The sequence below is a fragment of the Prunus mume genome, linkage group LG6 (assembly GCF_029339155.1).
Source record: "Prunus mume cultivar Tortuosa linkage group LG6, ASM2933915v1, whole genome shotgun sequence".
Taxonomy (NCBI): domain Eukaryota; kingdom Viridiplantae; phylum Streptophyta; class Magnoliopsida; order Rosales; family Rosaceae; genus Prunus; species Prunus mume.
The window spans coordinates 12,014,127-12,035,042 of NC_142703.1; the positions used below are offsets into that span (position 1 = coordinate 12,014,127).

A 20,916-nucleotide genomic window follows, 5' to 3' on the forward strand; every position below is an offset into this window, starting at 1 on the left:
CAAATAATGGAGTTCATATAGAATTTCCCTAAATAATTATGTGGCATTTTAATTTCCGCGTAAAAGGTTTTTTTATTTAAAAAGAAAATTTATTGCTCGAGTTCTCTGTAAAAATTTCGACGAGTCAACAAAAATGAAGCGCAAAGTTTTACCGTTTTGCTTCTGATAAAAAATAACTTGAAAAGAAAAAAAAATGGTTTTCGCTGACGTTAACAAACGGCTATCTCACTAACCCACGGTTAAACGCCGCGTGTCACAAAGCAAGAATATTAAAAGTAGCCAAAGTATCATTATTATGACTCATCCACATTATGTCGCGTGTCGTACTCTCATTAATTTGCAGAAAAAAAGAAGAAAAAATTGCAAAAAAGACGTTACACTCATTCTCTCACCGCAGTCAACCAACCTCACCTTCTCGTTTGACTCGTGCCCAACCAGTAAAAAAAGCCAAGAATCTCCCGCTGCTGCGATCGATCACTCACAAACAATGGGGTCGTGTCTGTGTTTTGTTGCTGTTTTTTCTCTGTTTCAGGCAAGAAACCTTTTTCCCTCTTTGATTATTTTGTTTTTGTTTTTATGAGAACAATATTTGGCTGGTCTGTAATGATTGCTGAAGCGATAGATAGCCTCATGAGTAGTTCAGAAATGTTGTTGGTTGGGTCCTTTTACTCATTTAATTTCTGCAATTCTTTTGTTTTGTTTAGATGTATGGTTAATTTGTTCTTCTATGCAAAAGAAACTTTATAAAATCTGTTGGTTTGTAATTTGTAGAGATAGTGTTTAGAGAAACTGGAGACCCAATTGGATTATTTATGGAACTATATGAGTGATTATTGAACATGGAGCTTTTGTAGTACTTCTTTGATGTTGTGTATTCAGTTTTTTTTTTTTTCCCAATGATGTTGATAAAGTAAAGTGCTTGCTATAACTGGTTAGCTTTTTCTGTTCTTTTGATTTTTTTTTTAATTTTAATTTTAATTTTTTTTTGTGTGTGGCTTTTGAATTGTTGCTGTAGATTATCATCTTTGCCTCTTTAACTACGGCCGAGAAGACGGATTCACGGGCTCTTTTGATTTCTGACCTTACATCTGGGTAAGGCTAGTTTGCTCCGAGGCTAGACTTGTATAAACTGACTGGTTTTCTCCATTTTTTTTTCTTCTACTTCTAAGTTTTGTTAGCTTGTGGTCCTTTCATTAAGGTGATGTACAAATGAATTTATGTTCTGCTGTGCTAGTTGTTACATAAATGTTCATATTGTGTTACTCACTTAATGGTTCTTTTGGTGCACTGATTTGGTTAATGTCCTTTATAACTGCAATGGTGATGATCGAGCAGTGGCCCATTGAGGTCTTTACGGAACTGATTTCTTACCCTGCAATGACACTGCTTTATTTATCTTTTGTTTATCATTCTTGCTTGCTTGTGTTACCCTATAATGACACTGCATCATAAATGGCGTGAAGCTGCGACTGCTCAATTTGCTTCCATCTTGTCTTCTGTACAAGGATTAACATAGTTCTGGTCTTCTGGTTAGGAAAAGGCACTCTGAAAAATACTGTGCAATGTATGATATATGTGGAGAACGCAGCGACGGGAAAGTCCTGAATTGCCCTTATGGTTCTCCCTCTGTGAAGGTACATCACTTCTGGCTAGTTGCAGTGACATGAAGACCTATTTTAATTTTAATTTTATATTATCCCCTTCAATGCTGCATTTTGATGGTTTCTGTAATGTTACATGTTTTGTAGCCTGATGAGCTATTTTCTGCCAAAATCCAAAGTTTGTGTCCAACAATAAGTGGGAATGTTTGTTGCACAGAGCTTCAGTTTGAAACATTGCGGGCACAGGTTCAACAAGTAAGACTGCTTCTACCACCTATTTATACTAAATTCAGTTGTTAACGTCGCTTCTATCACATTTTATATGGACTTAGTTATTATACAATACTCAGCTAATGTATCTTAATCATCTTTGCACCACTTTATAAGTCTATAATTGATGCCATTTTCTTACTTGATTTTATTATGGGGAGTGCAACTTGTTTGTTAAGCAATCACTTTTCTTTGTTCTTTTTAAAATTACACTTATCTCAAGATAAAAGAGGATGTTATTTATTGAAGTTAAAATTCATTGACTTTGCGTCAAATGTTGTGTAACTTTGCCCCTTTCCATAAACTTTGTCAAAAAATCCGTTAAGTTTGCTGATATTGCATGAGTGGGACCATTTCTTGTGTTGTTAATATGTGGAACTTACTAATTGTCAATGGTTTGTTGGTATCTAGAACCATCATTGCACTTATGTAGTTTACTGCTTTTGGTTTTCAAATTACCACAGCACTTACTATATAGTCTTGGGTTTATAAAGATCATCAGGTTGTTCCTCTATGTATTTCTTGTGGACACTGAGTTTCCTGAATATATGATGGCTTTGATTAATGCTATGCCGTGGTTTATAGTGTTTGATTTGTCTAATTTTACCTAATACTAACACTTTGCTTAGTTATCAGGATATGAACCTTGTTCAGATCAGAGCGTAGAACCTGTTCTGTTTGTGTTGTTTATGTGTTTTTTTTTTTCCATTTGTTTTGGATATTTGTGTGACTAAATTGCTTCAATGGTTCCATTTGTGTATACAATCAAATGCAATAGTTAGCGCGAGCCTTTTCAGTAAGTAGCACATTTTTTGTTTTTGTTTCATATTGGCTTTTTTGTATACATCAGTCTGAGAATTCCTAGCTATGCCTGTTGTTATACCTCAACTTTGTTGTATGTAATCTATTGCAGGCAATTCCATTTCTGGTAGGGTGTCCAGCATGCTTGAGGAACTTCCTAAATCTTTTTTGCGAGCTTTCTTGCTCTCCAAGTCAGAGTCAGTTTATCAATGTGACCTCTGTGTCCGAGGTCAGACTGGATGTTATTGTTATTAAACTTGTTGAATAATCCTATTTATAGCCTGGTTATGGTACCTTTTTGGCATTTTGATTTTGTTTTTGCTGGTAACACTTTTGTGCTTATAAACATGTTTTAGTGCCTATGAACTCATATATTCCGTTTCAAAGTTGACTATAAGGTTTTCTTGGCATAAATACCGCCTTATGCTCCTAAAATGGTTTTGTTGCTCTCCGTTTCTACCTTTTTCTGTAGGATAACATCGATTGAACTAAAACATCTGTTAATGAATGTCAGTTTGTATAGTCAATTTTTTATAAACAAAGTGTTTCTCATGTTTTTGCCATAAGATATTGACCCTTGCATCTTAATACTATTATACTGTTGGTTAGTAAAAGATTGCAACCTTTAATCAGAAAGTCTATCTAAGAACCATGAATTTAATGAAAGCTCCTATCATATATCTTTTTAGTCCCACTTTTTATTATTATTATTTTTTAATAATGATTGACCTTTTTTTGTTGTTTCAGGTTAATGGCAATATGACTGTGGATGCCATTGATTTTTACATAGCTGACACTTTTGGAGAAGGGCTGTACAACTCTTGCAAGGATGTTAAGTTTGGAACTATGAACACACGGGCAATAGAATTTATTGGGGCTGGTGCTAAAAACTTTGAAGGTGACCTACTATAACTCTGGGGGGTTTAAAACGTGCAGTAGACAGAGTCTATTGTTAGATCACTTTATATTGCAATTAATATCTTGTTTTCAATGTTGTGTCCATTGAGTTTGACTGTCTGAGACTTCTAGGTGTTTCCTTCCATTGAAACGTAAAGTGGGATTGTATATAATGACAAAAGTGTCCTTAAGTTTTAAATGATTTACTAAAATTATCTATTATAGTTGGGGTATAATTGAATTTTCATAAACAATGGTTGACAAGGAGAGTTTTCTGAAGTATAGTATTGATTAAGGACACTACTTCCCTCCTTCCCCGGAAGGAGGCATTCCTACTTCCTGCAAATCATAGTTTGACACATGCAAAAATAATTCATGAAAACCGCAAAAAGATAAATCTCTACGCGCATGTCAAACTGTGATTGACAGGAAATAGGAGTTCCTACTTCCAGGGAAGGAGGCAAGTATTTTCCATTGATTAATGTGAAGTTAAGGGTCATACCAACTATATACAAGCTTGTCATAGCCCTGAGGCAGGTAGTTCAGATGTGACACCAGAATGTTTGTCCCTGTTTTTACATGAATATACTTCGAAGTTTTAATGGTTCAATTTGCATTTCAACAGAATGGTTTGATTTTATTGGTGAGAAAGCAGCCCTCGGTTTCCCTGGTTCACCTTATGCCATTGACTTTAAGTTGACTGTTCCGGAGTCATCTAGAATGGAGCTCATGAATGTGTCCGTTTATTCATGTGCTGACACTTCACTGGGCTGCTCTTGTGGTGATTGCCCGTCATCTCAAGAGTGTTCTAATCCTGAACCTCCTCCACAGAAGAAAGAGCCATGCTCCATCAGAATTCTATCTTTTGAGGTTGGAGTTGATCCAATACACATTTTATTTTAATTTTGTCTAACTAACTAATTTGTTGCTTTATTTGTGTGTCAATTTAGCCTTCTGGTACATTTAAATAACTTGAGTACTGACCATTGATGCTTCCAGGTAAAGTGCATTGACTTTTCTGTTGCCATATTGTATATTCTCTTAATTTCTGCTTTCTTCGGTTGGGGCTCGTTTCACCGGACAAGTGAAAGGAGGAGAGTTGAATCTAGCAAGGAACCATTGTTGAATGTCATTCACGATGATGGCATTGGCTCTGTTAACTTGCAAAAGGATGAAAGTGTTGTCACAAAGGTAAACTTGGACTTTTCTTTGAGAGACCCAATTTATTAAAGAAAGAAATCTGTTCAAACAATGGAACGGAAGTCTACCAACCCTGGATTAAGCTACCAAAACAAAAACAAAAAAACAAAAAAAACCCACAAAGAAAACCACAATGTCCTATCCAATATTTTACAAACATCTGCATTTAATTATAACCAAATATCAAAAGAAAGATACCCTGACCTATTAGATATGGTCGGACATGATTTTTGTTTTACTTTTGGTATTATTATTATGTCATGGATTACCTTTAACAATAAACAAATGCTCCTTGGTTTTAGATTTTATTTCTCTGTTCTTTTTCCATTGTTAGTTTCATCAATCGGTTGCTATAGTGAAGTTTGTGCTGACATTTGAGTCTGGGCGTCTTTGTCCCATACTATATTAGTCTCTTAGATACCTGGAATGTTTTCCGCTTTAATTTACTATAAATTAAATCTCTAAAGCCTGTATCTTTAGTTGGTTTCTCCTGATGGACTTCTTGTCCATCATGTTCTTTACTTCTATGTCTTTATGTTAATAAACGTATTGTTTCTTACATAAAACATCTCTACAATGTGATTTTACATTTGATATTTGGGTGTTTCATGACAAAATCGAAGCTGTTCATTGAGAGTATTAATGGAATAATAGGCTTCTGTCTACTGGTTCAAACTTAAGACCATGTTAAAAGTTAAGGAAAGCACATTCAATTAAACTCTAATTGTTTATCCAAATTTTTTTGAAATTGATAGTATAAATTAAACAACATAAATCTTCTTGTCCAATTTCTAACATATCGAGGACCAGTGTTTTTTTTTTTTTAAGGAGGACAAGTGCTTGAGTATTTGTCTTAGGTATCAGTTTTTGTTGTGTCTCGCATATTTGATAACCTTGGGCACAAAAAAGGAGCCCAAGGAGTCGTGCATTTCTTATGGTTTAGGAGCTTTTTTTGTAAGCATGCATTACAATAACTATTTCTATATTGATATTGAAATGCAGTAAATTGTTATTTTAGGTTGCTGAGAAGCTGAGTAGTAATACCATTTAATTGGCTTTGTGCAATGTACTTTTTGGATGCTTATTTTGAAGTCTCAACTTAATATTCTACTTAATCTTCTATTCGGTTTGTTGTAATGCTTTTCTAGTTCTTTTAAGCCATTGGCCTTTTCTAATTATAATTTTTATAACATTATCAGGGGCCTGAGATAGATCCTCAAGTTACAAAAAGGATCCAATTAGCTCCTCTTCAGGGATATATGTCAAACTTTTACAGGTCAGAAACTCTACCATTGCTTATGGCATATGGAGTCTATGCTGAATGATTTTCATTGTCTATGCAGGAGTTATGGAAGCTGGGTCTCCAGAAATCCCACATTTGTGCTCTTTTCATCGGTGGCAATTGTTCTTGTGCTGTGTGTAGGGCTAGTTCGTTTCAAGGTGGAGACACAGCCAGAGAAGGTATTATTTTTTTTCACTCTTTTTTATTTTATCATGCAAAAAAGGCCCCTGTGATACTGATGCTCCAATTTTCACTTATATTCTTTTGTTGTCAATTTTTATTATAACCTTTGATGTAATTAGTATTCTTTCAGTGTTCTTATATCCAAAAGAAAGAATGTTGGTCAAGCATTGATATGTAACCTTTTGCAGCTGTGGGTAGGTCGTGGGAGCAAGGCAGCGGAAGAGAAACAATTTTTTGATAGCCATCTCGCCCCCTTTTACAGAATTGAGCAGGTCTTAGAACTGTTTTAATGTTTCACTTTGTGTTTCATTAACTGTGTTATTTGTCTGTAATACTTCTCATATCTTTTCATCCTTTTTTTTTTCCAGAAATTACAGTGGAAAAACCTGACCTAGCACTCCGTGCTATTTTTAATATATTACAAGTTAGCATATAAAGTTACTAAAGAACATATAATTTAATTGAATATTAAGTACCCCAAATCAATGATGTTGCTGTTAATATAACAGGTTTTAAATATTTAGCCTCATTGTGAAATTGAATATTTTGTTATCAATTTTGTGACTTACTTGATTTTTCCAATCAAGTAAGGAATCCCTTTAGTTAAAAGTCCTAATTGGATCAACCAAAGTGTATTTAATCAGATTTCTTTTGGTAAGTCATTAGAAGTTTTTTTTTTTTTTTTTTTTTATATTACTAAAAGTATATGACAAAAACAAAATAAATACCATTGAAAAGATTGTAACATTTTCTAAAGCCCAAAAAAAAGAAAAAAAAAAAGTTGAAGGGGAGGATTTTGAATTAGAATAATTAGAAACCAAGAGTTACAATGCCATGATTCTGGTATGGGCTGCATGTGGTTTAGACCGGGTAAAAACGTTATGCTTTAGATGTCGGTCTTTGTTTCTGTTTCAGCTCATAATAGCGACCGTGCCCGATCCGAAGCATGGCAAGTCACCAAGTATTGTCACAGATGATAATATTCAGTTGCTTTTTGACATACAAAACAAGGTGACTACTATGTGTTACTATGTGTTTTTAATTTTGTATTTTTTCCCCATTTTAATGTGAGTTTGACAATTACTGAGTTTCAACAGGTTGATGGAGTTCGTGCTAATTATTCTGGCTCAATGGTAGCTCTAACAGAAATTTGCTTGAAGCCTGTTGGGCAAGATTGTGCCACCCAAAGCATTTTGCAGGTTTTATTGCATAAGTTTTGTTTCTACTGTTTCACGTGTTTGGTTGTGTTCTATTTAACACAACTGGCACAATAGCACTGAGGGAAGGTCTGCGCTTGGCAAGACTTCAATGTTTAAATCCCCTAATGATTAAGCAACTTTGTCTGAAGTTATCATGCTTACTACATCACTGACATTTTATTTCTTTACTTTTCTCTGTTTGGTAGTATTTTAAGATGGACCCTGAAAATTATGACAGCTATGGAGGAGTTGTACATGCCGAGTATTGTTTTCAGGTAAACTGCAGTAACAACCTAGTTTTTACCTTTTAGACAGTGATTGAAGGTTTTTATTTATCAACTTCTTAAAGGATAACTGTCTGCTTATTTTTAACCCATCAAAAGCTTATTCTAAAAGCATTAGTGTTGAATACTCTGATGTACATCCCCATCATTTTCCCACCTGCAGCATTATACTTCTGCAGACACATGTTTGAGCGCATTTCAGGCTCCACTTGATCCAAGCACTGCCTTGGGAGGATTCTCAGGAAACAACTATACAGAGGTAGCTTAATGATCCTTTTCTCAGATATATGTGTATCCACTAATTCTATGATGATCTTCGAATTTCAGGCTTCTGCATTCATTGTCACCTACCCAGTTAATAATGCAGTTGATGATGTAGGAAATGAGAATGCAAAGGCATTGGCTTGGGAGAAGGCTTTTATTCAGTTAGCAAAGGTTTGAGCACTAAACATCTATCTATTGCATTGTTTTTGTTAGTGACATGTAATGCTTGTCTATGCGCATTTTAGATTGTATGCATAATAGCATTTAAATAATTGTTGCATTTATGTGATTGATCTCCCAGTGTATCTTACTTCATCTCATGCCATCATATGGTTGCTGCATCTTAAGTTTCTTGTTAGCAAGGTTTTGCTTTAATGAATTTTTTTCCTTCCATGTACTGATTGAGAACTTATAAATCCTATTATAACTGTGCAATTTTTGTATAATGATAACTTTTGTAGATTGGTCCAATTTCTTCATTTGGATTGGTTTTTTGGTTAAGAACTGGAAAGTTGAGGTGTATCTGCATTTGATTACTGTGTTTACTGCGTCTCCTTTCTCATTTAACATACTTTCACGTCTTACCATTCATTTAGTGTTCTCATTTTCACTGTTTTGCAAAATTCATGCTTCTTTGTATTGCATGTCTGGTGAAATTTTATTGAGAAGAGGAGACCCTATCAAAGCTATATATATTCCGCTTGGTTTGTATTTCTGCTCTTTTATTTGCTATTCAATTTGCAAATGAGCTCCCACACATTAAAAAGAAAAAGCCCTTGAGTTAGTCAATAAATGATACTTCCATATTGAGATCTGAAGCAATTATGTTGACAGGAGGAACTGCTGCCAATGGTTGTGTCTCGGAATCTCACTCTCTCATTTTCAGCCGAAAGCTCAATTGAGGAAGAGTTAAAAAGAGAAAGTACTGCAGATGTTATAACCATAGTAGTAAGTCTGAGACTTGGATGTCTTCATGTCACTCAAGCAATCCATGGCAGATAAATTTCATCATGCCATCTTACACTCATGAACAAAATAAATAAAATATTTATACTTGTTGCTGAACATTGTACTTAAATAAGTGCCTTTCATAATTATTCTTCTTTTCCTACATCATATCAGGTAAGCTATGTGGTAATGTTCGTTTACATATCTCTAACCTTGGGAGATGCACCTCATTTATCTTCTTTTTACCTCTCATCGAAGGTACGATTTAAGCCTTTGTTCAAGTAGTCTGATATTCCTCATACCATTTGCCAGCATGCATATATATATGCTTGTTGTATGCACTAACATGTTATCCTCTACTGCTTGCTCATCTAGTAAAGTTACTTTAACTATTACTATATAATACTACTTCCGCTGCCAACCTTTTATCATCTGACTCTGGTAACCCCAATGTTTTATCATGATTTGCTACATTATAGTATGTGGATGATATGGTGTCAACAGTTGTCTCTGTTGAACAATTTGTTTCCTATCAAAATAAAATGAAATAAAAAGTTGTCTCTGTTAAATATTTGCTAGTCATTGAGTGATAGCAAGGGTACAGACAACTAGCATTCGAGAAACGGAGATTAACTTGTGAAGGCTTGTGTGTGATCAAGTTGGAGGGTTTTGGTGTCTTTTATTGGTGCATCACATATCTTAGCAACAATCACTAGAAACTAATCAAAGAAGTATCACAAGAACACCATGTATTTGCCATGTTACTTCATGTCCATGTGGCATACATAGCATTGATGAAGTTTTCAGATGTGCTATTAATTTTTGGATTTGATGATTTGTAGGCCCTACTTGGCTTGTCAGGAGTCATGCTTGTTGTGCTTTCTGTCCTTGGATCTGTTGGATTTTTCAGTGCTGTTGGAATTAAATCTACATTAATCATAATGGAAGTCATTCCTTTCCTCGTTCTGGCCGTAAGTTATTTATATAAGTACTATGGGTGTCAGTGTTACTTATGTCCTGTTATGACAGCTGTGTTCTTTATTGATCTTAGGCCCTGTTCATCTAGGAGATACATGCTGAGTCCTGGTATTTTTGCTGTTGTTAATACTCATCAGTAAATTAATAAAAACACATTTACTACTCTTTTCCACCCTTGAATATTTATAGAACGTTGCTTATCCCTTGTTGTAACTACCACCACTTTCGAATCATAAATCTGGATTCAAGCATTCACTGGAGGAACTGGAAAGGAAGAGAAAAAAAGAAACACAACAGAGTCATAGCACTCTCTTTTGGCCTTGTACATTTGGACTGTAATTTAGGTTTTCTATTTTCTAGGTGGCTTGAGATAACTTCTTCATTAGTTTGTCTTCATACCGGATTATATTTTTATTCATTTTTTGTTCTTCAATCTTTCCATTTGTTGCCCTAAACTTAGATGAATTTTTATATGTTTATTTGTTATTTACAGTACCTAATAGTTTCCTCCACCTCCAAACCCTCCCTTCCTCATGTTCAATCGCAACCTTCTCTTTCAAAAGGGGAAGAGATCTTTGGTTGAACCCCCCGTCCTTTTCTTTCATGTACTTTTCTTTGTCTGATATGATATTTCAAATGGTTCTCGTTTTGGTTCCTATAATCAGGTTGGTGTAGATAACATGTGTATACTGGTACATGCTGTGAAACGGCAACCACTGGAGTTACCTTTAGAAATGCGAATAAGCAATGCGCTGGCTGAAGTTGGCCCATCCATAACGTTGGCTAGTTTGTCTGAGATTCTGGCATTTGCAGTTGGAAGTTTCATTCCTATGCCAGCTTGCCGTGTCTTCTCCATGTTTGCAGGTAATTTTTTTTTTTCCCCTTATCCTAAATCAGTTACTTTGGAATTTTGCTTTCACCAGTACATTGATGTATATCCACTATTTCTATTACAGCCCTTGCTGTTCTACTGGACTTCTTTCTGCAAGTTACTGCCTTCGTTGTGCTGATATATTTTGACTTTTTGAGAGCTGAGGATAACAGGGTTGATTGTTTTCCATGCATAAAAGTCTCTTCATCTTCTGTGGAAACTAGTGAAGGTATATTATATAGGCATGCAGACATATTGTATCTGTGTTGAAGTTGCACTGCCTTTCTAGTGCAGCGTTGATTTGTCTATTTTAATCATGTTAGATCTACATTTTCTTCTCCTTTTTCAAATTGGTGTTAGTTCTGATCAAGTCATTATATAATAAGATGTAGGGATCTATCATAGAAGAACTGGATTGCTGACCCGCTATATGAAGGTAACATTTTTGTCTTTTCTTTTCTTTTGTTCTGCTCTGTTTGACGGAGATATCTGGCTACTAGACATCTTCATCTTAAAGGGGCCATGGTTTATGTTGTGTATCATGTAAAAATAATTATTTTTCCCTGTCTTGGAGATTTTGAGAATGGGTGATATTTCTTGGAGAGAAGTAAACTAATGATCGTGTATATTCTTGTTCCTTTTCTTTTGAAAAGAATGATCGTGGCTTTATTGTAGGAAGTGCATGCACGCATTCTTGGATTTTGGGTGGTTAAAATGGTTGTTATTGCTGTCTTTCTTGCTTTTACCTTGGCAAGCATTGTAAGTTGCTTATGGTTTTTTGTCACTCAATGATTTTTAAATAGTAGTTTATTTAGTTTTATTGTCTTGAGGCCTAACATAAACTTTTTACATGATTTTGATCCTTATAGGCATTATGTACTAGGATTGAACCTGGTTTGGAACAGGAGATTGCCCTTCCCCGTAACTCTTACCTTCAGGTCTCTGGTAGTTTTATGGAATCTTCTTACCCTAAAAGCTCGACTTTTTTCTTCTTTTATAATTTAAGTCTTGCGTGTCAGGGATACTTCAATAATGTCTCAGAGCATCTTAGGATTGGACCACCATTATATTTTGTTGTCAAGGATTACAACTACAGGTACCTGTGTGGTCTCCGTTCTATTTTGATCTCAAATTTTCAGGTTCTGTATTCTTCCGGTATATTTTCAAGCTTGAGGATTATTGCAGACAGTGCACAAAATAAGATATGAAAAGGAAATAGAATAATGCTGTTATGAAAGGAAAATGGTGGGGGTTTTAATAGTGTGCCTCAGAAAAAATATGAGCTTTTGTTGTTTTCTTCCATTATCTGTTAGGTGATAAAATAACTTTATTAGGGAAGCACCTCTTTGACGGCCTTAATCCATTCTTAGAATGGACTTATCACAAAACTAAGATGAGTACTTCGCAAGGGAGTTCCTTTTATTTATTTATTTCCTCTATCACCGGGAGATGGAGCTGTTGGAAGACATTGCTATATAATTGGAATTTTGGGTTGTCTCATGAATAAGAATAAAGAAACAAATAATCATTAAAAGATCTGTAGTTGTCACATTAAATAAAATATTTTAAAATTGGTCTGATGGTACTGTTGATGACTAGGGCAATGGAAACATTTGCTTTTGTTGGGATACTATTTTATAGTGATGATGGGACTGATGCCACTGCCTCTTATACAATGATGATGGTGGCGTAGTAGATAATTGTTTGCCAACTTGGCATAGATACTGAGAAGAATTTATCATGATGCCTGCTATTATTTGTCTTTTTATGGCTGCTGTATATCAATACGTCTCTTTAACATAAGCCCCTGTTCTATGTCAAAGCATTTGCTTCATTATGATATACAAGTAATAATTGAGAAGAAATTCCTTTCATACGATGATTAACAGTTGAGTGTTTTTTTGGTTGTCTCAGCTCTGAATCAAGACATACAGACCAGTTATGCTCCATCAGCCAATGTGATTCAAACTCTCTTTTAAATGAGGTACAAAAATGTGGAGGGGTATTCAATTCTAAATTGGAAGTGAAGTAGGACCTTCTACCATGAATACACATTGTATCAATATGCACTAAAAATGGGCACTTCTAATGCATATTGATCTCAAATTTTGAATTGCTCACATTGTAATTTTGTGGTTTCTGTATCTCCCTCCCAAGTCTGGATGCTGTACAATTTTGTGTGTTGTCCTCTAATTCCTTCTTCCTTGTGTTTATTGTTTAGCTTGAATTTGACCGCTCTGTCCTTTTATCTATTTTGATTTGGGCTCCGGACTGTGACAATTGTGAAGCATTTTCTGTGTATATGCATATACTTTTTTCTCCCTCTTCTTCAATGTCGTCTTCTGTAATGTTGCAGATATCAAGAGCATCTTTAACACCAGAATCTAGCTACATTGCTAAGCCAGCTGCCTCTTGGCTTGATGATTTTCTGGTATGGATTTCACCTGAGGCTTTTGGTTGCTGTCGGAAGTATTTAAATGGTTCTTATTGTCCACCTGATGATCAGGTTGGTTTCTTTTACATGTCTCATTTGAAAAGTAATTTAGGAATATGTCGCTTTCATCCCTGGGACTTGAACTGCTTCTTACTATCATATAGAATTTTTTTTTTCTTACATGATTAAAAAATTCGACATGCAGGTCCATGCATGCATTACACATACAAAAGACGTATATGTAGATTATGTCGCAAATCTGTGTTTTTGGATCTTTCTTTCTTTTTTGTTCAGTGACATTTTTAGTTTGGTGACTCAGTTGTGTATGCCAAATTGTGGTTCATTTGTAAGCTTATAACTTTCATGATTGCATTATTATACGATCTGTGATATATTTTTACCATATCCATTGACCAGTAAACAATAAGAATTCAACTTATGTGTTGTTCTCATGCTGTTTGCTAAATTACGATGTACTGAAGCTGACACATTTCTCTCCAGCCACCTTGCTGTTCACCTGATGATGGTCCTTGTGGCGTTGGTGGAGTGTGCAAAGATTGTACAACAGTAATGCCCATCTTATGTATACAGCTGAGATTAACCTTAGAAACCACCAGGGTCAAGAACTAACATTTTAAATTGGTTCCAGTGCTTTCGGCACTCAGATTTGGTCAATGATCGTCCATCTACAACACAATTTAGAGAGAAGCTTCCATGGTTCCTCAATGCACTGCCATCTGCTGATTGTGCAAAAGGTGGCCATGGTGCTTACACTAACAGTGTGGATCTAAATGGTGTGTAAGATCAGAACTCTCTCTCTCTCTCTCTCTCTCTCTCTCTCTCTCTCTCCGTGCATAAAAATATCTCTGTCTCTGTGTGAGATAGATAGAGAGAGAATTATGCTCTTAAATTCTCATGCGATGTGATTAAAACGTTCATGAAGCTGAAATCTTTTAATTGAATTAATAGTCTAATTTCAGAAACATTTGTGTTTTCTTTTTCAGGTTATGGGAGTGGTGTTATAAGAGCATCTGAGTTCCGTACCTATCACACACCACTTAACAAACAAGTATGGTTGTATCTTGAGTAAACTGATGCTTAAAAATTTCTTTAATTTGCATAACTTTAACTCGACAACCTGCTTTTGTTTGATCTTTCATTGTTCTCAGGGTGACTATGTCAATTCACTGCGAGCTGCACGGGATTTTAGCTCAAGAATTTCTGATTCTTTAAAGGTTAAAGTTCAGCAAGCAGCATAGTTCCATATAATTTGGAAATTTTGCTTGCACATACTTGGAATCGGATGCTTTGCTTTCCAGTTTGATTTTTGTTTTAAATCATTTTGGTACGAGGGGTGTTTTCTACCTAATGCCAAACTGTAGGACAGGCTAGTGAAAGTGCATGCATTTTACATTGATAGAAACATATCTGGTCATAGTGGAATTGAAATAAGCTACTTCTGTATGCAAGAGAATGATGATGTTGGATGCAAGGCTGTTTTGAACTTTTTTCCATCAAATTTGATGCTTTGGGAAGGGGAAAGAAAGCTAAAATTCTTTGGGGCAGTCTGATGCAGGCAGTGAGTGATCTGGAACCTTTGGCTGGAACGTAACCAGAGAATCTTCGAGGATTATAAGGGAGTGGGAGTGGTAGAGAAAGTGAAGTTCTGGGCTGCCCTTTGGGCATCAACTTCCCTTGCTTTTAAGGATATATCCTATCCTACAATTATGTGCAATCTGCTGGCTGTAGGATCTTAAGGGGTTGTCTTTTGATTGGCTGTTTTGTTTTCTGTGTTGTGTGGCCTTGCGTTTGTTTCACTGGCTATTGCTTCTTTCTTTTTGTCTGTGTTCTAAATGTCCTCCTTTTTGATCCCTTATAATTTTGAATACAAAATGTTTCTATTAGAAAAAAATAAGAGTTCTCATTCTCAAAACCTGTCATGTACAAGTTATGCCCGGAGGTCCATATTTCTAATATGTTATTTGGTTACTGCATGAAGAACACATCTTTCTATGTAGGAAATGACATTACATGTTTATAGACCAGGTGACTAATACATTCTTAATAATGCTGTTAGTATCTTTTTGGGCTGAAATAATGCTGCGCGTTAGTTACATTAAAGTTTCATTTATTGAAACCTTCTCTATGAGAGTGGTGGTATCAATTTCTTGTTGATTGTGTTCAGAGTCTTCTTACTTGAGTATCACTTACTAAGAATTTATATATTACTGGCATTTCCTCCTCTTGTGTTAACAATGTTGATTTGCATTAGCCTCGTCGAATTATTAGTATGCTTGTTTTCCCATGTGCTTTGAAAACAGGGGAGAGGAGATAAAGTGAGGCCTTCTCCTGACAATTTATCTTTTCCTGCATCTTCAACATTTCTAAGCCTGTACATTACTTCCTCAAGTGCACGTGGATCTCTGTCATGCTTACAGTTTTTCTTTGATGCAGATGGATATCTTTCCATACTCGGTGTTCTATATCTTCTTTGAGCAGTATCTGGATATATGGAGGACAGCTTTGATCAACATTGCTATAGCACTTGGTTAGTATCTAGAACATTATATCGATATGCAGTTATGCATGGGGGCATACAGATCTACATGTAGTCTATATTTTTATTTTATAATATGTTGTTGCCTCTGATTATTAGTGCTTGTGTGTTCTTCAATAAGATATTTAAACTGATGGAAATTAGATATTTTAGTGCCTGAAAGAGATGTTTAACAGTTCTACGAGTAACACTCAGAATCTGTCTGCCCATTATATGAGTTCTTAGTATTTGGTACTAAAGAACTGATATTTTGTTGTACTTTGATCTGTAGAGATTTCACTATTCCATCTGGATCTTTAATTTAAATGTTTTCTCCCTAGTGGGTAATACCTTTGGCACTCCTTAGTCATTATTTAGCTTCCTGCACTCCAAAATAAACGTTTTATAAATTCCTTCTCCCATGATGGAGTGCAAGAAGCTACAATGGAATTTCAACAGTGCTGACCTTCCTGATTTAAATTATTGCTTCAGTTTTGAACATTAAGGACTGAATGTACATTTTCAGCTCTATAAGCATTTACCAAAATATCTCTCATATGATGATATAACAGGTGCAATCTTCATTGTCTGTCTGCTTATCACTTCCAGGTTTCTATTCTTTCTTGAGCCCAGAAAACTCTCTGTGTCACTTTAACTTGTAATTTTCTGTTTCTTTCTCATCTGATTTTAATAACAGTTTATGGAGCTCAGCAATCATTATATTAGTCCTGGCAATGATTGTTGTGGACCTCATGGTACGTTTACCTTGAATGTCATTAAAAGCTTCTTATTTTGCAGCAATCTTTTTGCAATTGTGTGCCCTTGTATTTATTTCGCTTTTATGCCATCCTTAATTTAATTCCTTGAAATTCTTTCTCAGTTAGGAGAACTGACATACATAACTGAACTTTCAGGGTGTAATGGCCATTTTGGATATCCAACTAAATGCAGTCTCTGTTGTAAATCTCATAATGTCAATCGGGATCGCTGTTGAGTTCTGTGTCCATATAACACATGCTTACTTGGTTAGTCTCAAGCCCTGTGGTGTCACGCTTATTTTCCTAATTCGTTTTTGGCTTGAAGATGAAGGAAATGCCCTACATAGCTGTAGGAATCTCTTTTATTAGAGCTGAATGGAATATCTCTAAAAAAAAAGAGCTGAATGGAATAACCTTTTCTTATTCTTTAGTCCCTGGGTTGACATAGAAACTTCCCACCTGCCATTTAGATCTCCTCTCAATGGCCAACAGCCTTTCATTGGGTTTGATAATTTGCTACCATATTACCAACCTGTGCATGCTTGTGCAGGTGAGCCATGGCGACAGGAATGAACGAGCAAAGGAAGCTCTGAGTACAATGGGAGCTTCTGTCTTCAGGTAAACTGTTTACACTTTTGTTTAGCATTTCAGGTGTGATGACTGAGGCACTCAGTAGAACTCCATGATTGAGCTGAAATCTTTTTGTGTGAGAATTGTCCCAGACTAATATGAAATCTAAGAAGAAAAAGAGTTGCCTGATAGTATGCATTCAATGATCATTAAGCTTCTTAGTTACTATGATTAATTATAAAACAAGTATAATTTCTGTACAGATATACATATGTTTGATAAGGATTTATTTGTAAAGAAACATATGTATATCTGTACATTGAACATATGTTTTTATCAGAAAACATTAAGGATTTATTTCTTGGATGAGCCAAAAAAGTTGTAGAATTTGAACACTGAACATGCCTGCTTTAGAATCATGTTAGAAGCTAATTTGTCCAATAGCTTAAGTTGTTAGAGAAATATGATGTCTATTTGTAGGTTTCTTTGATATTTTTGTCTTTTAACTATCATCAGAATAACTTGAAATTAGGGCACTTCGTTCTCCATCACTGTCTATGGTTTCAGTCCCATACTGCTCTATTTACTTATAAGCATCCTTAGGAGTTCTTTACTCAGAGCAGTGCTTTTGTCCACAGACAATAAACTAACAAACCAGTATATAATTGCTTGACTTGTTATGGCAGTGGGATTACACTTACAAAGCTAGTCGGAGTGATTGTCCTTGGCTTCTCAAGATCAGAACTTTTTGTGGTTTTTATCTCTCCCTCTTAACTTTTTAAGTTCTTTTGGCGATGCTGTAGATGTAAAGAAGCTTTCTGAACTTTGCAGGTTTACTATTTTCAAATGTACCTGGCATTGGTGGTTATTGGTTTCTTGCATGGGCTTGTATTTTTGCCGGTAAGTTTATTGGAGTTTCTTCCTGTCACAGCTACTACTCTGACACCCAAAGAAGATGACTTTGCTAGCCACATATGCACTACTGGGCCACCTTCTTTTGCTGGTTGAATGCTGCAAGTCACTTCAACAGTTTGTTTTTTTTCGTTTTTCCCATTAGTGTTGCGAATATTGTTGTCCTTATCCCATGGTGCCACTGTAGTTCCATGGGTTGGATGCCACGATAAAATTGATTGAACCATGCTTGCCTTTTGTGGTTTGCAGGTGGTATTGAGCATATTTGGTCCACCTAATCCACATCTAAGTATCGATATTCACCAAGTTGAATCTTCTTCAGACTTGAGTTGATAATTGTGGAAGTGTGGCTCCACTTTTTTCGGGCCAACGTTCGACAGCGGTCTTCAAACTATGTGCTTGTGCATACATTCCGAGGCCCCAACCTCCCTGTTTGCAGGTGGAAACCTTGATATGTTGTGACAATTTGAAAACGGCCAATATAAAATGTATCACAACACAAACTCTTGAAACTCTTTATCTTGTATAATTTTCATCCATTAGGGTTCTGTGGGTAATTTATGTATAAGAAAAGAGAGAGGCTACGCGGCCCACATTTATGTTTACGTATAATATACCTATGGCACCACCGCCACTATTTTAATTATTAAAATTAAGATTAAAGTGAGCATTGTCTTAGTTAGTAAAAGTACAATACGAGTATTAAAAAACATGAATTTTACTGGGTCTTTAAGACGTGTACAAAACACGAATGTATTATCGAAAAATACATACGTATGTGTATTAAACATGAAAGTGCTAAATTCTTTATATGGATAATAACTCTGGAAAAGTCTAAAATCAAAAGGGAACAATAGAGATTTGAGTAATGGCCTAATAGTAATGGATAATGCTCTTATCGACAAACGAAAATAGAAAAAAGGGATCCATATATATATATATATATATATATATGTATTATACTATTTATTTTTATATAAAAAATTAGAAAACAATCCATATATATATGTATTATACTATTTATTTTTATAAAAAAAATTAGAAAACAATCTATACTATTCTTAAGAAACATTTATAAAACTGAGTATCGCCGCACGGCTAATTAAGGTAAAAATCTCAGTAAATTCGCGCGGCTATACTATTTTTATAAAAAAAAGTTAGGAAAAAAAACGAGTATAGCCGCTCGGCTATGTAGATAAACCTGAATTTAGCCGTGCGGCTATACTTGTTTTTTAAATTAAAAAAAAGAGTATATCCGGACGGCTATACTATTTATTATTAAAAAAAAGTGAACCCGCCTAGTGATTAGTCGCCCCACGTGTCAAAATAAGTATAGCCATCCGGCTATACTATTTTTAAAACAAAAACTGTAGGACAGCCACGCTGCGACACTTTAAATTCATTATATTTAAAAGGTATAACCGACCGGCTATACTATTTAATTAAAAAAAATAACATAAAAGGACACTTTACATGAAGAATTCTATCACCTTTCTTACTGCTATACCCATAAATCTTTATTTAAATTTTTTGTTCTAGTTGGCAAAGATATTACAAAATCACCATATTTCATTTTCGTTACAACAAGTAAGAAATAATCTTAGCCTCTCACATTCATTCATAGTTAGTAAAATACGGAACGGGAAAAAATATGAATAAAAATACGTACATGTTTTATTTGGCCAAATTTTGGCAAATTACAACTTAAAAGTTTTGCCACTATATTTATTTAATATTTTAATATATATTATTTTTATTCAATAATATTTTAGATGTATTTGTATAATACGCAAATTTTGTTTGTCTTATTGAAAATTTTGTAAAACATACGTGTTTTAAAGATGAAAAATACTTACGTATAAGAGTATCTTCAACACTAGCTATTTTTTGGCTATTTGGTTTCGCTAGTCTATTCAATTTCAAAATGTTTCTACAACAATTATCAGCTATTTTAACGCAACGTTTCAGAAACTCAATCTTATCCCCAATTTTCAGAATTTTCACACTTGCTATTGTTTCCCAATTTTTGGAACCTAGTTTCCAATTTTCAGAATTTGTAAATATAGTATGTTTAATTTGACAAAAAAGCTTTTATTTTATTTTAGTATGAATACTGCGAATCATAGTCTAAAATATCAATAATATCGATGAAATATCGAGGATATTATTGTTTTTTCATATCACGGATATTTCGGAACGTATCCATGCACATATCGTGTAAATATTGATAATATCAATGTCGATAATTTCGTTCACACTTCAATAATATTTTGTCAAAATATCGCTATAATATCAAAAATATCAATGTAATTGAAAAAAGGAAAAAAAAAACACACACACACAAAGCACACACACAAAGGAGATCCGAACCCCTGCCATTTAACTCCTCCAATGCCTTAACCACCATGTTGTTTATGTTTTTGTGATAATACGCAAGGAGGTACTATATGTGGTACTAAGTTACTCATGTATCTTATCATGCAATGTATAAAGTGTAAAATATTGTAGTAAATCGTTATATATAAATGGTTATGGTGTGTTTGATCTTCTTTCATTAATTACTACATATTTTCTACACTAACAGTGTTTGTCAACTCACTACATAATCAACTTAAATCAATTAAACTCATCATGCATTGCATTTCCTTCCAAATTTTTTGTAATAAACTAATAGATAATTGACGAAATAAATATCCTTCAAAGTTTCAATAAAAAAATTCCCAAGTTTTTTTTTTACAATTTCTGTAGTTTTTATTCAATTTTTATCGATATTGATAATATCCCGATATTTCCATCGAAATTTCCGTATTTTTAGACTATTGATATTTCCGATACCATCAATATTTTAGACTTTGCTGTAAACATTATTACAAGCTAAAATTATTAGTATATTGTTACAAATTCGGAATTTTCCAACTCCAATCATTT

At 34.6% G+C, this 20,916-nt stretch overlaps 1 protein-coding gene across 7 annotated transcripts; it reads left to right on the top strand.

The window, feature by feature from the left end:
- The first annotated feature begins 275 nt into the window (after positions 1–275).
- On the top strand, positions 276–18,655 carry LOC103334770 (Patched family protein). 7 transcript variants are annotated; one of them, XM_089054114.1, is made up of 39 exons: positions 380–532; positions 1,016–1,092; positions 1,535–1,634; positions 1,749–1,856; positions 2,785–2,901; positions 3,420–3,570; positions 4,195–4,439; positions 4,569–4,760; positions 5,969–6,045; positions 6,113–6,230; positions 6,423–6,506; positions 7,150–7,245; positions 7,332–7,433; positions 7,640–7,708; positions 7,881–7,976; positions 8,045–8,152; positions 8,816–8,929; positions 9,104–9,187; positions 9,772–9,900; positions 10,573–10,771; positions 10,864–11,007; positions 11,165–11,214; positions 11,454–11,537; positions 11,648–11,716; positions 11,798–11,874; positions 12,693–12,762; positions 13,135–13,284; positions 13,714–13,779; positions 13,862–14,006; positions 14,217–14,281; positions 14,382–14,447; positions 15,667–15,760; positions 16,321–16,357; positions 16,446–16,503; positions 16,663–16,773; positions 17,057–17,124; positions 17,763–17,829; positions 17,908–18,105; positions 18,238–18,655. In XM_089054114.1, exons 1-38 carry the CDS (start codon positions 488–490, stop codon positions 18,082–18,084), a joined length of 3,909 nt encoding a protein of 1,302 aa, XP_088910240.1. In that variant the 5' UTR covers positions 380–487; the 3' UTR covers positions 18,085–18,105; positions 18,238–18,655. The 7 variants fall into 7 exon arrangements, with proteins under 7 accessions (XP_088910237.1, XP_088910238.1, XP_088910239.1 ...); XM_008237735.3 differs by having other exon boundaries at positions 17,908–17,976; XM_089054115.1 differs by having other exon boundaries at positions 398–532; positions 11,171–11,214.
- Positions 18,656–20,916: the final 2,261 nt, after the last annotated feature.